The sequence below is a fragment of the Pan paniscus genome, chromosome 5 (assembly GCF_029289425.2).
Source record: "Pan paniscus chromosome 5, NHGRI_mPanPan1-v2.0_pri, whole genome shotgun sequence".
NCBI lineage: Eukaryota > Metazoa > Chordata > Mammalia > Primates > Hominidae > Pan > Pan paniscus.
Genome location: NC_073254.2, coordinates 84,830,424 through 84,851,046, shown reverse-complemented (window position 1 = coordinate 84,851,046; position 20,623 = coordinate 84,830,424). Strand labels below are relative to the sequence as shown.

Here is a 20,623-nt window from a genome sequence, read left to right as displayed (position 1 = left end):
AATATTTTGTTGTATAGTAATATTTATACTTGTCTTAAAATTATCTAGCTGTAATTTTAATATGCTTGGTAAAATAATGCTTACATAAGATGTCTGGCTCTTTTCATACTCATTTATTTTTACATTTACGTTTGCACACAAACACAACAGTCTATTTTGCACTAATTCCTTTCTAAGTTTTTCTTATCTTTAAATTTAGCTCTTCAAAACCTTAGTATTTGTGGGAACATGTGTGAGTCAACACAATGTCCTTGTCAATGAGAAACAAGCAGAATCTTCCCTGGCTCAGAGGAAAATATTGGTTTTTCAATTGCTTGTGTGTGAACACATATATGCATATGCATGTGTATGTGTGTGAGAGAGGTGGGAGAGAGGGAGAATGGATATATTTTTCGTCACCCCAGTGAGTAACGGTAGCAAGAGGACTGCTGATTTTCCTTCATGGGGCCTCAATGTTGCATGTCTCTGAAATTCCAAATTCTGCCAGTGTCTTTTCTTCTACCCCAAACACTCTTTGATGGAAAATTGGCCCAGCCTTATATTTCAAGCAAGTTTTTTTTTTTAATTTTTGTTCTTGTTTTTTAAAATTTTTCATCAGTTTCCTACTCTGAGAACTATTTTTGTGCCCTTTCTGCTGGCTTACTCCAGCAGCAGGCACCTACCTGCTCTTCATATCTGCTCTTATCTTGGTCCTTTCACAATATTTGTCATCTCATTCTTTTGTGCTTTGGCTTGGGATTATTGATAACTGTTTTATTGAGGATGAAGTTTTATTTTCTGTTTCTAATTTTCTTTGTCACATTGAGTTAGATTCAGAGAGACACAGGCACTGGTGTCTTTACTTCATACTTTACAAAGATAAATCTCTTCTACTTTGAATTTATCCTTTCTTTCCATGAGTTTGAGGTTCTCGCTTAGTGAATTTTAAAGGCTTTTTGAATATCACTTGGACTCTGGCTTGACTAAGTACCAGGAAGAGTCTCATCAAGAAGCAGGATCATAGATAAAAAACTTTCCACATAACCCCTGTGAGACAGGTGACCCTTTAGTGACATTTTTAAAAATAATTATTTTGCTTCTCTTTCCTTCTTTCCATTTCTCTCTTATCTCTGCTGTCCTTATTTATTTCTATAGTTCCATCTGTTTTATTAAAAAATAAGTATAAGACAATTTGAGTGTTATTTAAATTTTAAGGAAGGACATGTTCTATAATTTTAAATTTTAATAAAATAATGGGTTAATAATTCTGTATGTGGAAAGATATGTTAGTGTTCATTTTCAATAGGTTTATTTTTGCATATTTTTACATTGGCTAACTGAATTTATGTTACATTTCAGAATTAATGGTGTTATATGCATATAGTCTGAACTAAGTATGTGTGATTAGTAATTAGAGTATATATTTTTAATACATGTTACCCCTAAGGAGTATGAAACAGATATAGCATTTATTATAATGCCAGTCCTAACAAAAAAACAAAGATTATTTTGTTTCCTCCTTGCTTGTAATATTTCCATATGCATAAAAATCCTTTGGCTTTTGCTAGCTCAGTTGATTTTCTTCTGAGACTTCAAGTGTAATGCTTATTAAACTGGGAGTTTAAAATGTTTCTCCATATGAAACACCTGACATGCTGAAGATTTATGAATTATTTTGTAAAATGTTTATAAATTTAAGTTCTATATCTTAGTACTTTGCATATGTAACACTCTGTATCCTGCTTTTGTATTTAAAATTCTGCCTCCTACTCAAATTGTACCTGAAAGAATAAAAATATATGTGTAGGTATATAGGATTTTTATACATTTTAAACTGTATTTGAAAGATTATATATGCATTTTCAAGTATAATTTGAATACAATGTGTGGGTATAGGTATGGATATTATACTTGCATATACACATGCAGACATATACTTACATACATTTTTAAGCATTGAAAAAGATGCAACTACGAATTCTTCTGAATATATAAAGCACTATATTTAAAAGCAGACTTACTTTGACTTGCCACAAAAATCCTTTTTGGAAAAAAACAGGAGCCAGAAGTAATACTTACTTGCTCAGAAACTGATTCATCATCAATTTTCTGCTTACACACACACACCATCAAGGAAAAATAAAATAGAAGAAATTAAAGACAGTAACTTAAACTAGGTTTATGTTCAAAGCTAAATCACATAATTGTTCATGTTACTCATGTTTATAACACTGGTCATTTTCTTGACTCAACAGGTAAACTTACAGAATAGTAGCTTCAACTATCTTATGTAGTCAGCCTTTTTGAGCAAGTGTTGTCTTTCAGCTTTATTCAAGATGTTGTTGAAAGATTCATCTTTCAACATAAATGTCTTAGGGCTTGTTGTAGGCTTACAAAAAAATCTAAATTCTGATCATCTGAGTGGTAAAATACCCCATTCTCATGGTTTCTGTATTATGACCACAATGACAAAAAAAAAAAAAAAAAAAGAGACTAATCTCACTATATGGCATCTCACTGTACGGCATATGTTTGGCTTTGCTGTTCTAGTCCCAGATTCAAGTGTATTTAACTTTGGGTATTCTTCAAAATACAGCATGAGTTCCATCAGATTTACCTCAGATTTTAAATATGAATATACTGGAGGCGTGACCCAATGCATTATCTGCCTCTGCTTGTCTGGCATTTTAGCTTTCTTCTATGAAACGCGGAATATTCTGAATCTTGAAAAAGCCTTGAATTGTTTTTTAGAAATACTGACCTACAAAGCAGCTTGAATTAAATAACTCTGAAAAAGATTATTGATCAGTTGTCTTCTTACATGGCACAGGAGATTAAATCATATAGAATATTGGAAACAGATAATTTGAAGAGAATTATATCAAGGAATTATCCATACAGTTCATTTACATCAAAATGTATGAAAAATATAGATTATAATTCTTCCAATTGAAATAATTGACTTATAAATTATGTGTATAAATAGATAAATTATATGTCTGAATTTATTTTTTTGAAAAAATATATGAAATGATGCTTGATGGCCTAAATAGAAGAAATCCTTTTTCTATTAATATTAAAACAGAAATTCTTGAGTTCATTTAGAATACATACTCCATAAACTTCCCTTCACCCTCAAAAAAAAAAAAACATAAAAAAGGAAGGTTTGCCCAGCCTGACCAACATGTTGAAACCCTGTGTCTACTAAAAATACAAAAAATAGCCGGGTGCGATGGCAGGGCTGTAAACCCAGCTACTCAAGAGGCTGAGGCAGGAGAATCGCTTGAATCCAGGCAGCAGAAGTTGCAGTGAGCCAAGAACGCGCCACTGCACTCCAGCCTGGGCGACAGAGTGAGACTCCATCTCAAAATAAATAAATAAAAATTAAAGAAAGAAAGGTTTGCTTACTATCTTGCTTACTGTCTATCCGACCACATGCTTACACTAATCTGCCTAGTAGAACTCTTTCCTGCCCATTTCTTTTCAAAGAATCTACATACGTATCTAAGATTCTATAAAATACCACAGAATATCACAATGAAGAGGATTCTATATGTTTCATAAATTTATATTTCAGTAGAGAAGGCCAAATTTAATTTATTTATTCCTAGTATTATTTGTTAGAATGGTACTTGAATTTTTATTGCATGCCTTGGTTTTTCTAGAGCTCCATATTTGAATTTTCAATACATGCAGGACAGCATCTGAAATCATGCAATTTATCTGATTTAAGTTGTTACATATTAAGCATCAGTACCATCTTATTTTCTTCTATTTCCATCGTTGTCATCTGTCTCCTACCTGATGGCATCATTATCTTTCCAATAGTGAATGTGAAGCCCACTGAGTCCTCCTCACTCCTCACTCTGCCTCATCTGCTTACTAACCATTATCCAAATCTTCTCTGTCCTACATCAGAAATATATCTCAAATCTGATGTACTTTATTACTCCCTTTGTGTAGTACTCATAATCTCTTATCAGTAATGAAACAATAGCTTCCTAAATGATCTTCATGCTTCCAAGCTGTCCCTATGTTAATCCATCTACTGGATAACAATCAATGTTACTCCCAGGCTTAGAAACAAACAAACGAACAAACAAACAAAAAACCCTTAAATATCTTCAAGGGTAAAGTCAAAATTCCTTAATTTTACTTTTCTTGTTGTTACAGTAGTTTTCACAATCCTCAGCAACTTTGCCTTGCTATTACTGTTTTTAGGCTACCTCCTCACTTTCATTTTACCCATATCAATCTTCTCATATGTTTTTACATACTAACATTTTCAGGCTGTTATTCAAAGTAGTCCTTAATTTTGTATTCTATTTTTAATGTTTACAAATATTTTTTACAATAGATTTTTCCGTCTAAATGAGCTAAGTGATTTTCCACATTTATTTCCAAGAAGAAGATTGCAGAGGTTAAGAGTTTAGTAATGTTCATGTTATAATTCGGTATGAATATAGTTTTGTTGATGGTATGTACACCTAAGGGTATAAATAGGTTAATAGACAAAACAATAAAATAATGAATGAATTATTTAATTCGGTAGCTCATTTAAAAAAAATTCTTCCCTTTCCTATGCCCTCAATTTGTAGGACACTAAAAAGATAACAATACTATTTTATTATTAACGGTCATTATTTCTTTTTCACCTAGCAGTGTTGGTTGAAATTTTGTGTTTCAAATATGTAATGGTTGCAGGAAATAATGAACTAATTTTTAAAATTAACACATAAAAATTGTGTATATTTATGTTGTATAACATAATGTTTTGATATATGCATACATTTTGAAATGGGTAAATCAAGCTAATTAACATACGCATTACTTCGCATAGTTATCTTTTTCATGAAGAAAGCACTTAAAATCTCTCTTAAAAAATTTTAAGTGCACAATATCTTGTTATTAATGATAGTCATGATCATGTACAATTGGTTTGTTGAACTTTTTCCTTCCATCTAACTGTATCCTGTGACCAACATCTCCACTGATCTCCTCCACCTCCCAGTAGCTGATAAACAACATTTTACTGTTTGCTTCTAAGAGAAGTGAACTGATTTTTATAAGAAAATATTCTTTTAAACTGCATATACTCTTAGGTTTGTATTAATAAATTTAGAGCCAAAAAAGCCTATATGCCTTCATATACAAAATATATTCAAACACAGATACATATTGCTGAACGATCCTTTGTCATTACAAATAAATGTTTACGGTAAGGTAAACATATAGAATGCTTAGTCATTAGAAATTGACATTTATTAAGATTTTTGAAGCTAGTGAATTTTGTTTGTTTGTTTGTTTTTTTGAGACTAAGTCTCGCTCTGTCACCCAGGCTGGAATGCAGTGGCACGATCTCTGCTCACTGCAGCCTCCGCCACCCAGGTTCAAGCAATTCTCCTGCTTCAGCCTCCCGAGTAGCTGGGGCTACAGGCGCGTGCTGCCACGCCTGGGTAATTTTTGTATTTTTAATAGAGACAGGGTTTCACCATATTGACCAGGATGATCTTGATTTCCTGACCTCGTGATCCACCCGCCTTGGACTCCCAAAGTGCTGGGATTACAGGCATGAGCCAACACACCTTAATGAGTAGAATTTCTTCCACTTTTTAACGATGATAACTACTTTATTTTCTATCATCAGCTTTAGTACTTTAAATCAGCATTTAAGATTTGAAAAGTTGTCCTTAGAAGTGTTCAATGTATTTTACACCAATGAATTTAGATTTTCTCACACTAGGGAAAAGAGCAAATTAGAATGTATTAACCTATCTTTAGACACGCACTTACTTGTTTTCAAGTGTTTACTACCAGAAATTGTACACTCAAAAAGTCACACAGTATGTGCTTTGCATTTTTTTTTTAATCCATAAAGACTCTGCTTCTAGCTGTGAGTTTGAAAATATCTGCCTGGTTCCACTAAATCCTGAAATTATTTCATGGTGCAAACTTAGAATCTGATTGAAGCCCTCGCATCAAATATGTTTTCCTTTTCCCACCCATCAAAGACTAGCTTCTCTGACATGTGCGGAAGCAGATTCAAATATGTAAACCTGCTGGTATGATTGTTAGTCACTAGTAGTGACTTTGTTCCTCGGAACTTTATTTTCTATAAAACATCCATGTTATCTCCATAGGACTCAGCCTTGGCATCATCAGTCCTCTTGACATACAGCCACATTCTTTCCTGAGGATTTGATCCTTGGAATGACACCACATGAGGTCTTAGGCCACCTGTTATGTGAGAAGATAAAACAAACCTTCAGCACATATGCCAAATAGGCAAGAATTGTCGGTTTTTCTTAGGAAACTCTTTTAAATTAACCAAGTTGAAATTATGTACTCAGAATACAATAAAGAGAAAAACATAAATACTTGTGCAATACCCTCAGGACCTGTGATCATGATGTGGTAGTAACCATGATTTTAGAAAATCTTAATTCTCTAGCTTTTTTCCTCTTAAAATTGCCATAGTATATTAACTGAGTCCCATTATATGACTGAATAGTTATATTTACAGTGATGTTATTTCAAGCAAAATAAATACACTGAAGTTGTTCTCTTAAGACTGGGTAATACCCAGTTTTAACATTATTTCACAAAATGTTTAAAGAAATGATACTAGATTTAAAGCATGTATAAAAAAAGAAAAGAAAAGAAAAACAGGAACTTGAGAGGAGGAGATCTGGATTCTAAGTTCCATTTGCTTAACCACATGACTTAGGATACATCACTGTTATCCTTTGAACTTCCACCTGTCTCATCTGTAAAGTGAGAAAAAGAATATCTCTTCTACATATTTCAAAGCTTTATTGAAAGTATCAAATTGGATAATATATTTGACAGTTGTAAAATGTGATGTGATGATCAAAAATTAAAAAGAAGTACTACTAAAAGCTAAAGAAATATTCATTGTTGAGATACACATTGTATTTAGGCTCATAGGTCAGAAAATGTATTCTTAAAACTTCTGTGACAGCATCTAGTAAACAGTGTAGGTGGCCAGGCAATGCAGATTCCAGGCACTATATATACTTTTTATTCATCATATCATGTAATCTTTACAACAATTCTCTGAGATTACCAATTTCATTAAACTCTCTGATCTTCAACTTCCTAAATGAAAGAGTGCAGATATGTTGATCTGTTTCAACACTGAGGACCTTATATCAATTCTTATAGTATTGTCAACATTTATTGTGTTGACATGATAATGTGGAGATTCAGATCATTCTTAGATATTCAGGAACCAGAAGTTTAATGGTGGAGGCAAACCCTGCAAATGATTTTAACACAAGATAGTATATATGATGAGTTCCTAAAGTGTGTGGCAAGCAAATTTTAGAGCAAAGTGAAATAATTTGTAGGATTAGTAAATAGGTAAGTGTATAGTTGTTTGTTTTGTTTTGTTTCTTTAGATACTCAATTTCAGTAATGGGATATAGGAGATAAAGATTTTTTTAAAAAGCACCTTAGAAACTTTTATAAGTAAAAGGATGCCCTGAAAATTATATCAGAACAACAAACTGAACCAAGTCTCTCCAGGCAAACTAGGATGGAAAGTCACCAAAATAATTAGAGCATTTTGATTTTGAGAAGAAAATAAAATATTAAGTAAATAACATACCCTTAGGTATATATTTTTTATATTGTAAAGGTATGAATTGTTTCAGTCATAAATTTTGTCTTGTGCTAGCATACTTCACAAAGAAATGTGCAATTATCATGATAGCAATTACTTTCTACCCACAGCCAATTAAAATAAATTTAGACAGCTGTGAAATCCACTGGCTTACAATGCATTGGATTTAAACTTATTGAACTAGTAAACACTTTATTAGTCAATTATGTCTAATACCATTTTGCCAATTATTCATTTTGGTTTTTATTTTAATGGTAACTATATCGATTTAGAATTCAATTATAGATGTTGTTGCAAGTCATTTGTTCAATTATCTCCTCCAATATATTGGTATCCTATGTATTTATAATTATAAAGGGCCTTGATACATCTGGGGCTTTGAAACTGCAAATTAGGTGACACTTTTCTTTGTTTCTTCCTTCTTTCCTTCCTCTTTGCTCCCCTCCTTTTAGTAAGATATTCTGTATCATAAAGTAAGTTACATTATTTCAGCACTATGACTTTTTTTCAAGTTATCTTAAAAATCTAATCTATCAGTAAATACACTTTTTGAAAATAATTGTTCTAATATTTCCTGTGCTTGTTTCATGATTCATAACTTGCATAATAGTAAAGTTGCTCAAGATTTGGAAATCTACCTTGCCCACAAATTGACACAAGTTCTCTCCTTGAACACACCTACAGTTTGTGATTGTTTTCCACTTACCCAGCTGATGGACTACCTCTCTATCTCTCTATTTGCATTTACTCTCTATCTGCAGGCTTCACTATAACCTTTCCATTTCCCTCAAATGGACACTTTGTGTGTAAAACCCTTTCCCCCTCCTGTCTGCTAGAATTTTGTGTGTAAAACACTTTCCCCCTCCTGTCTGCTAGAATTTTTCTCTTCACAGCAGACTAGCCTCATTTCATGGATGATGACTGGCCAAAGTGGTATTTGAAGATAATGACAGATACTGGATGGAGGACTAGACTGAGCTAGAAGCCTGTGATACACAGATAACTTCCAAATGCTTTATTTTTTATTTGTTTGCTTTCCCTTCAATTATCCCACATTATTCAAATATTAATACGAATTTAGTTCAGCCCACAGAAAGCATTATGGAGATTTCTCAAAGAACTAAAAATAGAACTACCATTTGACCCAAAAATCCCACTAATGAGCATCCACCCAAATAAAAAGAAGTCATTCTACCAAAAAGACAACTTCACTCATATGTTTATCATAGTGCTATTCACAAGAGCAAAATCATGGAACCAACGTAGCTGTCTATCAACGGTGGACTGGATAAAGAATATGTGATGCATATACACTGTGGAATCCTACAAAACCATGAAAAGAATTAAATCATGTCCTTTGCAGCAATATGGATGCAGCTAGAGGCTATTATCCTTAGTGAATTAATGCAGAAACAGAAAATCTAATATCATATTTTCTCACTTGCAAGTGGAAGCTAAGCAATGGGTACACATGGACATAAAGATGGAAAAAATAGAGGCTGAGAACTCCAAAAGTGAGCAGGGAAGGAGAAAGGCAGGGGTTGAAAATCTATTTATTGGGTTCTGTGTTCACTATTTGGGCAATGGGTTCAACAAAAGCCCAAACTACAGCATTATGCAAGGTATGTGTGTTACAAACCTGCACATGTAAGCCCTGAATCTAAAATTTTTAAAAAAGAAAATATATTTTTAAAAATGCATTTCGAGTGATTCAACACACACACAAAGCCAAAAACAGATGCTTAACATAAAGTAACACCTTGTTATATACTCTGGTGATGACAAGAATTTCACATATTGCTAAGGACGCTGAATTAAATAGCATTTAAGGCTTATAAATAGTGATCTCATCTGTAAAATTTATATTAAATAATTCATAGGAAAATTTTGCTCAATTGGTGATTTAGGTCAATAGTTGTTCTCTGACATGTCTCAGAGGCCTAACTATGTTAGAAATTTGTTAATGCTTTTAAAATCTTATTTCAGCCAATGTGGTAAGTTTTATGGTAATATATATTATATTGTCACAGGAAATTAGGCAAACAATATTTTAAAACTATGTATTATTTATTAGTCCTGTTATAAATTTAAAAGCACCACATACTATTAGTTCAAGGGAGTAATTAAAAATACAAAAAATAAACTTGAAAAAGAGTTCACACTTCTAAAAATTTTAATATTTTATTTCAGATGTGAGTGTACATCTGGATGGACTGGACAGAACTGTAGTGAAGAAATAAATGAATGCGACTCTGATCCATGCATGAATGGAGGTCTTTGTCATGAATCTACCATCCCTGGACAATTTGTATGTCTGTGCCCACCCCTTTATACTGGACAATTTTGCCACCAACGCTATAACCCTTGTGACCTACTTCATAACCCTTGCAGAAACAACTCAACATGCTTAGCTTTGGTAGACGCAAATCAGCATTGTATTTGTAGAGAAGGTAAGAGCTAATATGGATTTTATTGTTTTTAAATAATTACTTAATTAGTTTGTGTATTTATTGTGCCTATGGGATGATGGCCTCCTAAAATGGGTTGGAAAAATCCTATGTACATTGTGGGTAGGGGACTATCTAACTTCAAATCCAGTTATAAAAATATATTAGAGAAATGCACCAAAGGAGTTAATCTAAGAATTAACCATTGGGAAGAGGGAAAAGAGTGAAGCTTTATAGCTTTTTGGCCCTTTTTTTTCTTTCAGAAGTTGTCTCTCCTTTAATAACAGTTTCTCTTTTCTGAACAATCCTGTTCATGTAGTGTTCATGACAATAGCAGTTAGTTAGAGATGGGCATAGGTATAATTGGGGGTAATGAAATGCCCTATTGTACATTTTCTTCTGGAGCTATCAAAATATTACTTCTTTCGACTTAGATTGTTTAGTTACAATCACATAACTTTGGTGGCTACTTTGTCTCAAGAGAGAAATCCTATGCAAGAAAGAATGAGCAGTTCAAAAAATACTATTGGAGCTCCTGGATCCAGCCGTATCTGAAGCCAGGATATTTCTGGCTTTCTGGGTCATATCAGCCAATAACTCTGCTTATATCATTAAACTTTCTTGATTGGGGTCTCTTCATATGCAAGTGAAGAAAGTCTTATTAATGCACAGTGGTTTAGGTACATGTTCACTGTTCATGTATCAATGGCTACTCATAAGCAATTACCATCTTCAGTGGAAATGCTTCTGCTCCAAAACACATGGCCGGTTTTCAGAATAACTAGATGTGTCATAAGCATAATATAAAAAACACATTGTGTTTGGAGGTCCAAAACTGCAATTTATTTTCTAATACTCACTGTGGTTTCATGTTTTCCTGCCTCTCATTGGCCCTTAAGGGAGTCTCTTAATAATAAGGATATCACTTATTTACTCTTCTGTTCAAAAAAGTCAGCTTAGATGACATTAAACAGACATCTTATTCAAAGCTATTTCCATTTGTTTTGCATTAAAACTTCCTTAAGATGTTATTGTTTTTTAAGGATATTGAAGCAAGTCCTTGAACCTGTATACATGACAGAAACTTCTGGGCCTTCTGAAGGATTAAAACTAAAAGCTAGAAAGCCATCAGTAATTGATTTTGCAAAAACAGCATGGGCTTTATAGAGCATATGAGAGAATATTTTCAAGAATGAGACAGGAAAAACAAGATAGAGAAGAAAAAAACGAAAAAATACAAGGGGAGCATTTGATGGCCAGAAAAATTTAGTAATTATGAAGAACATAATTCAAACAAGTAAATAGTTTTCCTTTTAGCAAGCACCGAGAGTGAAACTTGTTGAAAATTATTCAATATCAGTGAAGCTAATTTATTTAGTAGAACAATTCTAAACATTCTACTACGTAGAATATTTTACTTAGCCTACTTACATTTCTAAGAATGTAAGAAACATATTATTATTTCTGAGAGTATAAGTAGGCTAAGTAAAATAGAAAAAAAATCTCAGAATATAAATATTTATTGAGGAGGCCATAGTATATTTATTCACTTTAGACAAACTTCCTTTGTTTTCACCAGAGATAATTTTCTGCAAAGTGGGCATTGTTTTCAAACCTTAATATTTTAAAAATTCTTTTGCTATTTATAAATGCATTTAATAAATTTATAAAATATAGTGATATTTCTTTCCTGCTACGGGGTTAGGGAAAGAAAGTTTGGAAACATTTTAAAACCCTCTAGTCATATATTGAACTAGTAATGATATCTGCTGTCCCATTGAACATTGACAAAGATGTCATGGGGAGAATCTAGATTTCACTATTATTAAATAAATGAAATCTTATTTCCCCTTAGTATTTTATTATTGTACGTAAGCCAAATCAGAGCTTTGGCAAGAGTGGCAGGTAAACACAGTGAATTATGTGTTTATTCCTTTGTGATTGTGATTCAGTACAAAGAGATACTTGAAGTGCACATCATTTTTTAACTAATTTGCATCTATGTTTTTCTAAACCTAATTGTGGAGTATGTTTCTGTAAATCAGATCTGAATACTGTAATAATGTGTCTTTAGTAGTTTTAAGTTCTGTAGCAGATGAAAAATTAAAGGCTGTAACATTGCTTTTAAAAACCACCTCAGAAAATTCAAAAGTTGACTATGCAACATTTTAGAAGCTTTGACTGGGTTACTTTAATAGCTTTATTTAAAATAGGTTCTATGTCAAAGCCAGTATATTGTTTTTAAAAGAAAATATTTTATCAAATTTAATTCTCACAAGTATCAACATTTAGAACTACAAAGAATTCCAAGACTTAACATCTACAGATATGATTTGGAAGCTCCACTGGATCTCTTTGGAAGTTGTTGATGTTTGTCAATTGACTAAAATAGGACAGGTGGTAAGAGTAGAAATTTAAGGCTTTAGGCTAAGGATTCAGCGTATGTATTTCTGAATTTGTTTTCACAGTTTTTAGTCAGTCTGTAGGGTCTCTCACTAGATAAATATGAGTATAGGTAAAATTTCAGCCAGAGTAACAATGCGACTGTATGTTAGAAAACTATATTAGAAATGACATTCAAATTCACTCTGAAGGACCAGCAAGTAGAATAATTGATACTTTTGGGTTTACGTCAGACTGCATGCTTAGCAGGTAAGCTATTTTGGTTAGCGTGATTGAAATATATAGTAAAAATATACATATAGTAAAAAATATATATATAGTAAAAATAATCTAATCCTTTTAGCAAAGTAAGCTACTTAAAAAATTATCGGTATAGTTAAGCACCAGAACTATTGTGATCCTGCTTTGTGAGATAAATAAAGGGCAAAGCTTCTGTCTTCTGACTAAAAATGAGGTGACTAATTGGGTCTCTATGAATAATGAACATTTTCTACAGGAAAATGAGGAGGCAAAAGAGCATGTGACAGTAATAATTCAATATGGTTATTTTATATAAAATCGTATTAGTTTGGCACAATATCTGTAAGAAAATAGGCACGATATCTGTAAGAAATTAGCTTTAATAAATAGAAAAATAACACATAGGAAGGCACATTTTATGAGATTTCTATAAACAAATGGGTTTTATTTTTGACACCTCAATAGTGTTAGCTTTGATTATTTAGTATGTAATGAATTTACACACCTAGAAATTTATTTTATTGTAACCAACATTTTTTGCCTCTATAAACTGTACTCCATACACAAATACATATCTATCTTGTAACTGCATGTTGTTAGTGTTCTAGAAATTTTAAAAATATTAACTGATTCAACAAACATATTGATTTCCTATGATGTGTCAAGTCTTGAGATAGGTTCTGGAAAAATTAAACATGGTGAAGATATGCCCTCAAGGAATTGAAAGTTTAAGGGAGAGACATATCAGTTAGTTAACCATTAAAGTACAATGCAGTAAAAGCTTTTGATAGTGACAGGAGGCAGCCAAATGCCTAGACAGATAAGGGTGGGTACCCGGTGAAACATCACCTCCAAGCCAATGCCAGTTTAAAGCTTGAAAGCCAAGCTATAAGTTAAATTCTCAGACAGGATTGAGAACTTGTCTTCCTGTTTGGTGCACTTTCCTCTGATTGATCCCCACCCTTCACCTATTTTACATATACCTGCCCTTTCCTAATTGGTTTTCCACATTGTTGTACCCACCTTTGAGTCTTGTCTTCACTTTAACTTTTGCACACTCACAAACCAATCAGCAAGCACTCCCCATCCTGTGTCTATAGAAACCCCAGACTCAGTCAGTAGAAGATGAGATGGCCTGACTTTGGGGAAGAGACAGCCTGACTTCAGGTTGTACAGGAAGATGACCTGTCCTTCCTGTACCCTCTCCAGCTCCCCTCTCCTCTGAGACCTGTTTTCATCACTCAATAAAATTCTCCACCTTCACTACCCTTCAATCATCTGCATGACCTCATTCTTCTTGGACACTGGACAAAAGCTTGGGACCCACTGAGTGTGGGTACCCAGAAAGGCTGTCCAACCAGCCCTTTGCCCTCCCCGGTGGAGGGCAGCCACCCCATGTGACGAGGCAAGGCACCAACTGAGCTGCTAACACACTGCTGTCTGTGAATGGTGGAATTAAAGGAGCACCGTAAAATCCCCTCTGGGGCTTCGGTGTCACAGGCACCCTCACCTAGGTTCCACCATGTTCCCGCCAAGGCAACACACCTGGTCAGGCTGGGGGCCCGTGTGGAGCTTGCTCCTGTTTCGGCACCTGGAGTGGCCAGCCAGGTCCTGCACTTGCTGGCATATGTGCTCCCTCCCCCAAAAGCTTGAGCATAATGGACCAAGTAGATGGGGCACCCCTCCCACGAGTCTGCCAAACGGGCTGAGAAAAATCTTGCATCACTTCCACATTTATGCCAGAAATATGCACAAGGGATGACAAGTTGTGGATACATAATACTGCTTTCTCATTTCTGTTGACAACTTTTAGTTATGTTTCGCATGATTTATAAGAGTCTCCAGCATATGAAGCCTCAGTTGCCCACAATTATGTGCTCATTAAACCACGGTCTTCCCTGCTTTATTTTCCACTCCCTTGCAATAATTCCTGGGATCTGGGATCACCTCTCAAATAAACTACTTGTGAGAAAATCATTATCTCAGACTTTTTTTTTTTTTTTGGAACAACCCAAGCTAAGACACATAGTAAATTCCATCCCCATGGTAACTATGATTTACCTAAGTCTGGGCATGCATGTGAGTGGAATATTGGCATTCAGACCCCTTCTTTAGAGTGATGCTGAGAGAAGAGGCCTTCTCTTTCTGCCAGATGTTTTCAATCAGTACAGTCAACTACCATGTTCTCTTCATGTGGAGATGATCTGTATATAGTAGGATAGAAGTGTTTGGGGAAGGAATCCTGGCAGAACTTACAGTTCTTTCTTCAATTTTGTGAACTGTCTGGTATCCCTCTCAGCTGGGTTACCAATATATCTCACTTCTTAACTAAGTTCATGTTTTTATTTATATGTTTATGGCCATTAGAGTAATGGCTAAAACATATAGCGAAGGCAAAGAGTTAATTAAGTGGGAAAGGTTGAATAAACTGGTTTCAACTTCAAGCTGGTAGAAATCAAATATAAAATATATCACTTGAGGGCCAGGCACAATAGCTCACACTTGTAATCACAGCACTTTGGGAGACTAAGGCAGGAGGATTGCTTGAGGCCAACAGCTCCAGACCAGCTTGGTCAACATAGTATCTGTACAAAAAAATTAAAAAAAAATTAGCAGTGCGTGGTGGTTCATGCCTGCAGTCCTAACTGCTCAGGAGGCTAAAACAGGCGGGATCACTAGAGCAAAGGAGTTTAAGGTTACAGTGAGCTATGATCACACCACTGCATTTCAGCTTAGGCAACAGAGCAGGACCTTGTCTCTAATAATAATAAAAAAAAATAATAAATACCACAAAACCGCATGAAGATTAAGAAGGTAAAGACGACTTCAAATGAAATGCATGAGAATGTGTGTGTTTATAGCATACAGTAGAAATATTATGTTAGCATGTGTGTGTCTAGCCTAGAAATATATGTCAAGAATTAAATAATTTCTTTTCTAATGTTCTTTTTATGAATGGTTCTTTAGCTTTCTACTTTGAATTACTCCACTTTCTCAGTTTATAGGCAAAAAATTACCCTATCAAATACTTCTTAATTTAATGTAAAGAGCTTAGTTTCTAAAATAGCTACTTTGTATGTCTTCAAGGTGAAAGGAACAGAAGTTTCTTTAAATGACAGGATTAAAATGTGGCAAAGATGCCTCACAAGGAGCTGCAGTGAGAGCAGAATCAGATCATTTACATGTGCTATTGATTTATAATTGGGATCCTACGCTTGATGGAATTGCAGTATCACGGGAGACAAGTACTTGCATTTAAATGTGTCTATTACTCCAGTATATATACTATCATTATGTTAATTCCACATTACCCAAGGTATACAAGTACAAACACCAAATAAATGTGTCATTTGACAAAATAGTTTGTATAAATTAGAAATTACTCCTGTTGACAATTAAAAACATGTACCCATGTTGTAGCACATACCTATTAAGGTTAATAGCTGTAGAAATTTGAATTTAGAAAATTCCTTAAAGAAAATACATACATAATTAAACATAAAACATGTTAAATATTTATTACATTCTAAAATATTAGCTCTTCTTTTTTTTAAGTTCACTTTAAAAATAGATGTTAAAAATCTTATTAGAGACTATTGGAAATATTAGTTCTGTATATTCATATTTCATAGTTTTTAAAGTTAAATTTAAAGAATTTCTTATATTGGTTAATTATTTTAGAAAATGTTAATATTTGAATACAAATATTTTTAAATAAAATAATATTTTTTAAAAAAATCTGACTTGCTAAGAAAAACTTATGAGGTGTTTTTTTGTTTTCTTTTTATCAAGCTTTTAAATCCAGAGAAATTAGATTATTTAATTAAGAATAAATAGAAATAATACATTTAATACTTTTGAAAGAAAAACATTTTTAAGTGTTTGAGTTTTTATTTAAAAATACATGATTTTTAACTACCTTGTGTGAATTCATGCTATGGTATACACTAGTATTTTTCCCTATTTACATTCATTTCAAATTACTCCAACTAATACGAATTCTGAAGTGGAGATTGTTAAAATATAGTCGTGAATGATAAAATGCTATGTAAAATGATTTTTATGAAAATTTCATTATTGTACTCTGTTCCATACATTACCTTCTAGAGCATAAAGTGCAAAAAGGCTGAATTTGTTAGAAAAGAGAAAATATTAAGTGATTTAAAAAAATAATACCTACAATCCAGACTGATTTAGATCTTAAATTTGAGCAGTAGGCTTTAAAAATCAATTTTGTGTATTTTGGAGGAATGAGTGCAGAAGTATAAAAATATCATTTACTGACCATTCGTGTGTATTTGTTATAGCCATACAGAGACGAGACAGTGTAAGAAAAGGATCAAGACAGTATCCATTTAAGAAGCTTCACTTTTATGCATGTAAAGATCCTCCCTGCAGTTAACAAAGTACGGCCAACCGAATAGTTCTGAGTAGGAATAAAGAACATGGGAACAGCATAAAATTAGTAACAATAAACTTTCTGTTTGGGCAGTTTCTTACCTGTAACTTCATATATTCAAAACAAGTACCTTTCACAGAAATGAATATCAACTTCTAACACTAAGGATTATAGAATATGTAGTTTGGGATTAAGTATACAGTCATGTATTGCTTAAAAATGGGGATATATCCTGAGAAATATATCACTAGGCAATTTTGTTGTGTGAACAACATAGTGCCCTAACACAAACCTAGATGAGATAGCCTACTGCATTTATAGGTCCATTATAATATTTGTAGATCATTGTCATTAGAAATGTGGTCTGTCATTGACCAAAATGTTGTTATGCAGCACGTGACTGTATGCATACTTCGCTCTTAAAATCCCCAAAACATAGGCTATCTCAGCAAAGCTTTGCTTTATATTGAATGCAATCCACATGTTATGTTTTCTCCCAATGTCTGCTGCATTTCGGCAATCTCATTTCCTCAACCCATTGACATATGTTGCTAGCTGGTAACAAAACTCCATCTTAGAAATGTCAAACTTAATAAATATGACAAAATCACAGGAGACAAGGTTATCCTGTGAGCTACCCAAGGTCCTGGGCCCTGAGTGTTCTGATTCATCAGCACAGCTGAAATCATGGAGGCTCACTGGCACTTCTTTATAGCCAGTCAGTGCCCCTGAGTTCCACTGCCTCAAAAGAACATTTCTAAGAATCATTTTAGTGTCAAAATGCCCTGCCTCCCAGAGAAAACTAACCAGACTTAAAGTAGAAATGGTGAAATGCACTCAACTTTCTCAATTTTTAACTTGTGAAAAATCTAACCTCAAACAAATACTTAAAGAATTAAACATCTTTTGAAAATAGAATCTAAGTTGTTTATATCTGTACTATGGCATTTACAACCTAAATATAGAAAACAGCAATGGCGATTGAAGAATGATGAAGCATGTTGGAACAATTACAACTTGCTCGCCTAAAATGAAGAGAGCCATAATAACTTGGAAGTAATTCATTTTAATTTTGTTCCTAAAGCTGAAGATACAACACCTAGCGTATGAACGAATTACAAAAATGTAACTTCAGAGATTCATTTGCAGGCTCTGAGAATTGAGTAAGAAAAACAAGGCAAATTAAAAATATTGCTTGTCCTTTTGGCTTAGGATTGACTTGGCGATGCGGGCTCTTTTTTGGTTCCATATGAACTTTAAAGTAGTTTTTTCCAATTCTGTGAAGAAAGTCATTGGTAGCTTGATGGGGATGGCATTGAATCTGTAAATTACCTTGGGCAGTATGGCCATTTTCACGATATTGATTCTTCCTACTCATGAGCATGGAATGTTCTTCCATTTGTTTGTATCCTCTTTTATTTCCTTGAGCAGTGGTTTGTAGTTCTCCTTGAAGAGGTCCTTCACATCCCTTGTAAGTTGGATTCCTAGGTATTTTATTCTCTTTGAAGCAATTGTGAATGGGAGTTCACTCATGATTTGGCTCTCTGTTTGTCTGTTGTTGGTGTATAAGAATGCTTGTGATTTTTGTACATTGATTTTGTATCCTGAGACTTTGCTGAAGTTGCTTATCAGCTTAAGGAGATTTTGGGCTGAGACGATGGGGTTTTCTAGATAAACAATCATGTCGTCTGCAAACAGGGACAATTTGACTTCCTCTTTTCCTAATTGAATACCCTTTATTTCCTTCTCCTGCCTGATTGCCCTGGCCAGAACTTCCAACACTATGTCGAATAGGAGCGGTGAGAGAGGGCATCCCTGTCTTGTGCCAGTTTTCAAAGGGAATGCTTCCAGTTTTTGCCCATTCAGTATGATATTGGCTGTGGGTTTGTCATAGATAGCTCTTATTATTTTGAAATACGTCCCATCAATACCTAATTTATTGAGAGTTTTTAGCATGAAGGGTTGTTGAATTTTGTCAAAGGCTTTTTCTGCGTCTATTGAGATAATCATGTGGTTTTTGTCTTTGGCTCTGTTTATATGCTGGATTACATTTATTGATTTGCGTATATTGAACCAGCCTTGCATCCCAGGGATGAAGCCCACTTGATCATGGTGGATAAACTTTTTGATGTGCTGCTGGATTCGGTTTGCCAGTATTTTATTGAGGATTTTTGCATCAATGTTCATCAAGGATATTGGTGTAAAATTCTCTTTTTTGGTTGTGTCTCTGCCCAGCTTTGGTATCAGGATGATGCTGGCCTCATAAAATGATTTAGGGAGGATTCCCTCTTTTTCTATTGATTGGAATAGTTTCAGAAGGAATGGTACCAGTTCCTCCCTGTACCTCTGGTAGAATTCAGCTGTGCTGGAGGCATCACACTACCTGACTTCAAACTATACTACAAGGATACAGTAACCAAAACAGCATGGTACTGGTACCAAAACAGAGATATAGATCAATGGAACAGAACAGAGCCCTCAGAAATAACGCCGCATACCTACAACTATCGGATCTTTGACAAACCTGAGAAAAACAAGCAATGGGGAAAGGATTCCCTATTTAATAAATGGTGCTGGGAAAACTGGCTAGCCATATGTAGAAAGCTGAAACTGGATCCCTTCCTTACACCTTATACAAAAATCAATTCAAGATGGATTAAAGATTTAAACGTTAGACCTAAAACCATAAAAACCCTAGAAGAAAACCTAGGCATTACCATTCAGGACATAGGCGTGGGCAAGGGCTTCATGTCCAAAACACCAAAAGCAATGGCAACAAAAGCCAAAATTGACAAATGGGATCTAATTAAACTAAAGAGCTTCTGCACAGCAAAAGAAACTACCATCAGAGTGAACAGGCAACCTACAACATGGGAGAAAATTTTCGCAACCTACTCATCTGACAAAGGGCTAATATCCAGAATCTACAATGAACTCAAACAAATTTACAAGAAAAAAACAAACAACCCCATCAAAAAGTGGGCAAAGGACATGAACAGACACTTCTCAAAAGAAGACATTTATGCAGCCAAAAAATACATGAAAAAATGCTCATCATCACTGGCCATCAGAGAAATGCAAATCAAAACCACTATGAGATATCATCTCACACCAGTTAGAATGGCAATCATTAAAAAGTCAGGAAACAACAGGTGTTGGAGAGGATGTGGAGAAATAGGAACACTTTTACACTGTTGGTGGGACTGTAAACTAGTTCAACCATTGTGGAAGTCAGTGTGGCGATTCCTCAGGGATCTAGAACTAGAAATACCATTTGACCCAGCCATCCCATTACTGGGTATATACCCAAATGACTATAAATCATGCTGCTGTAAAGACACATGCACACGTATGTTTATTGCGGCATTATTCACAATAGCAAAGACTTGGAACCAACCCAAATGTCCAACAATGATAGACTGGATTAAGAAAATGTGTCACATATACACCATGGAATACTATGCAGCCATAAAAAATGATGAGTTCATGTCCTTTGTAGGGACATGGATG

The 20,623-nt window shown here is 34.1% G+C and overlaps 1 protein-coding gene across 1 annotated transcript in view; it reads left to right on the top strand.

Moving 5' to 3' along the window:
- LOC117978173 (protein eyes shut homolog) overlaps positions 1-20,623 on the top strand; it is a 441,914-nt gene that overhangs the window by 320,877 nt on the left and 100,414 nt on the right. Inside the window, exon 5 of the mRNA XM_063605341.1 lies at positions 9,815-10,074. Coding sequence (XP_063461411.1) covers positions 9,815-10,074 — 260 coding nt within the window. The remainder of the gene's footprint in view (positions 1-9,814; positions 10,075-20,623) is intronic.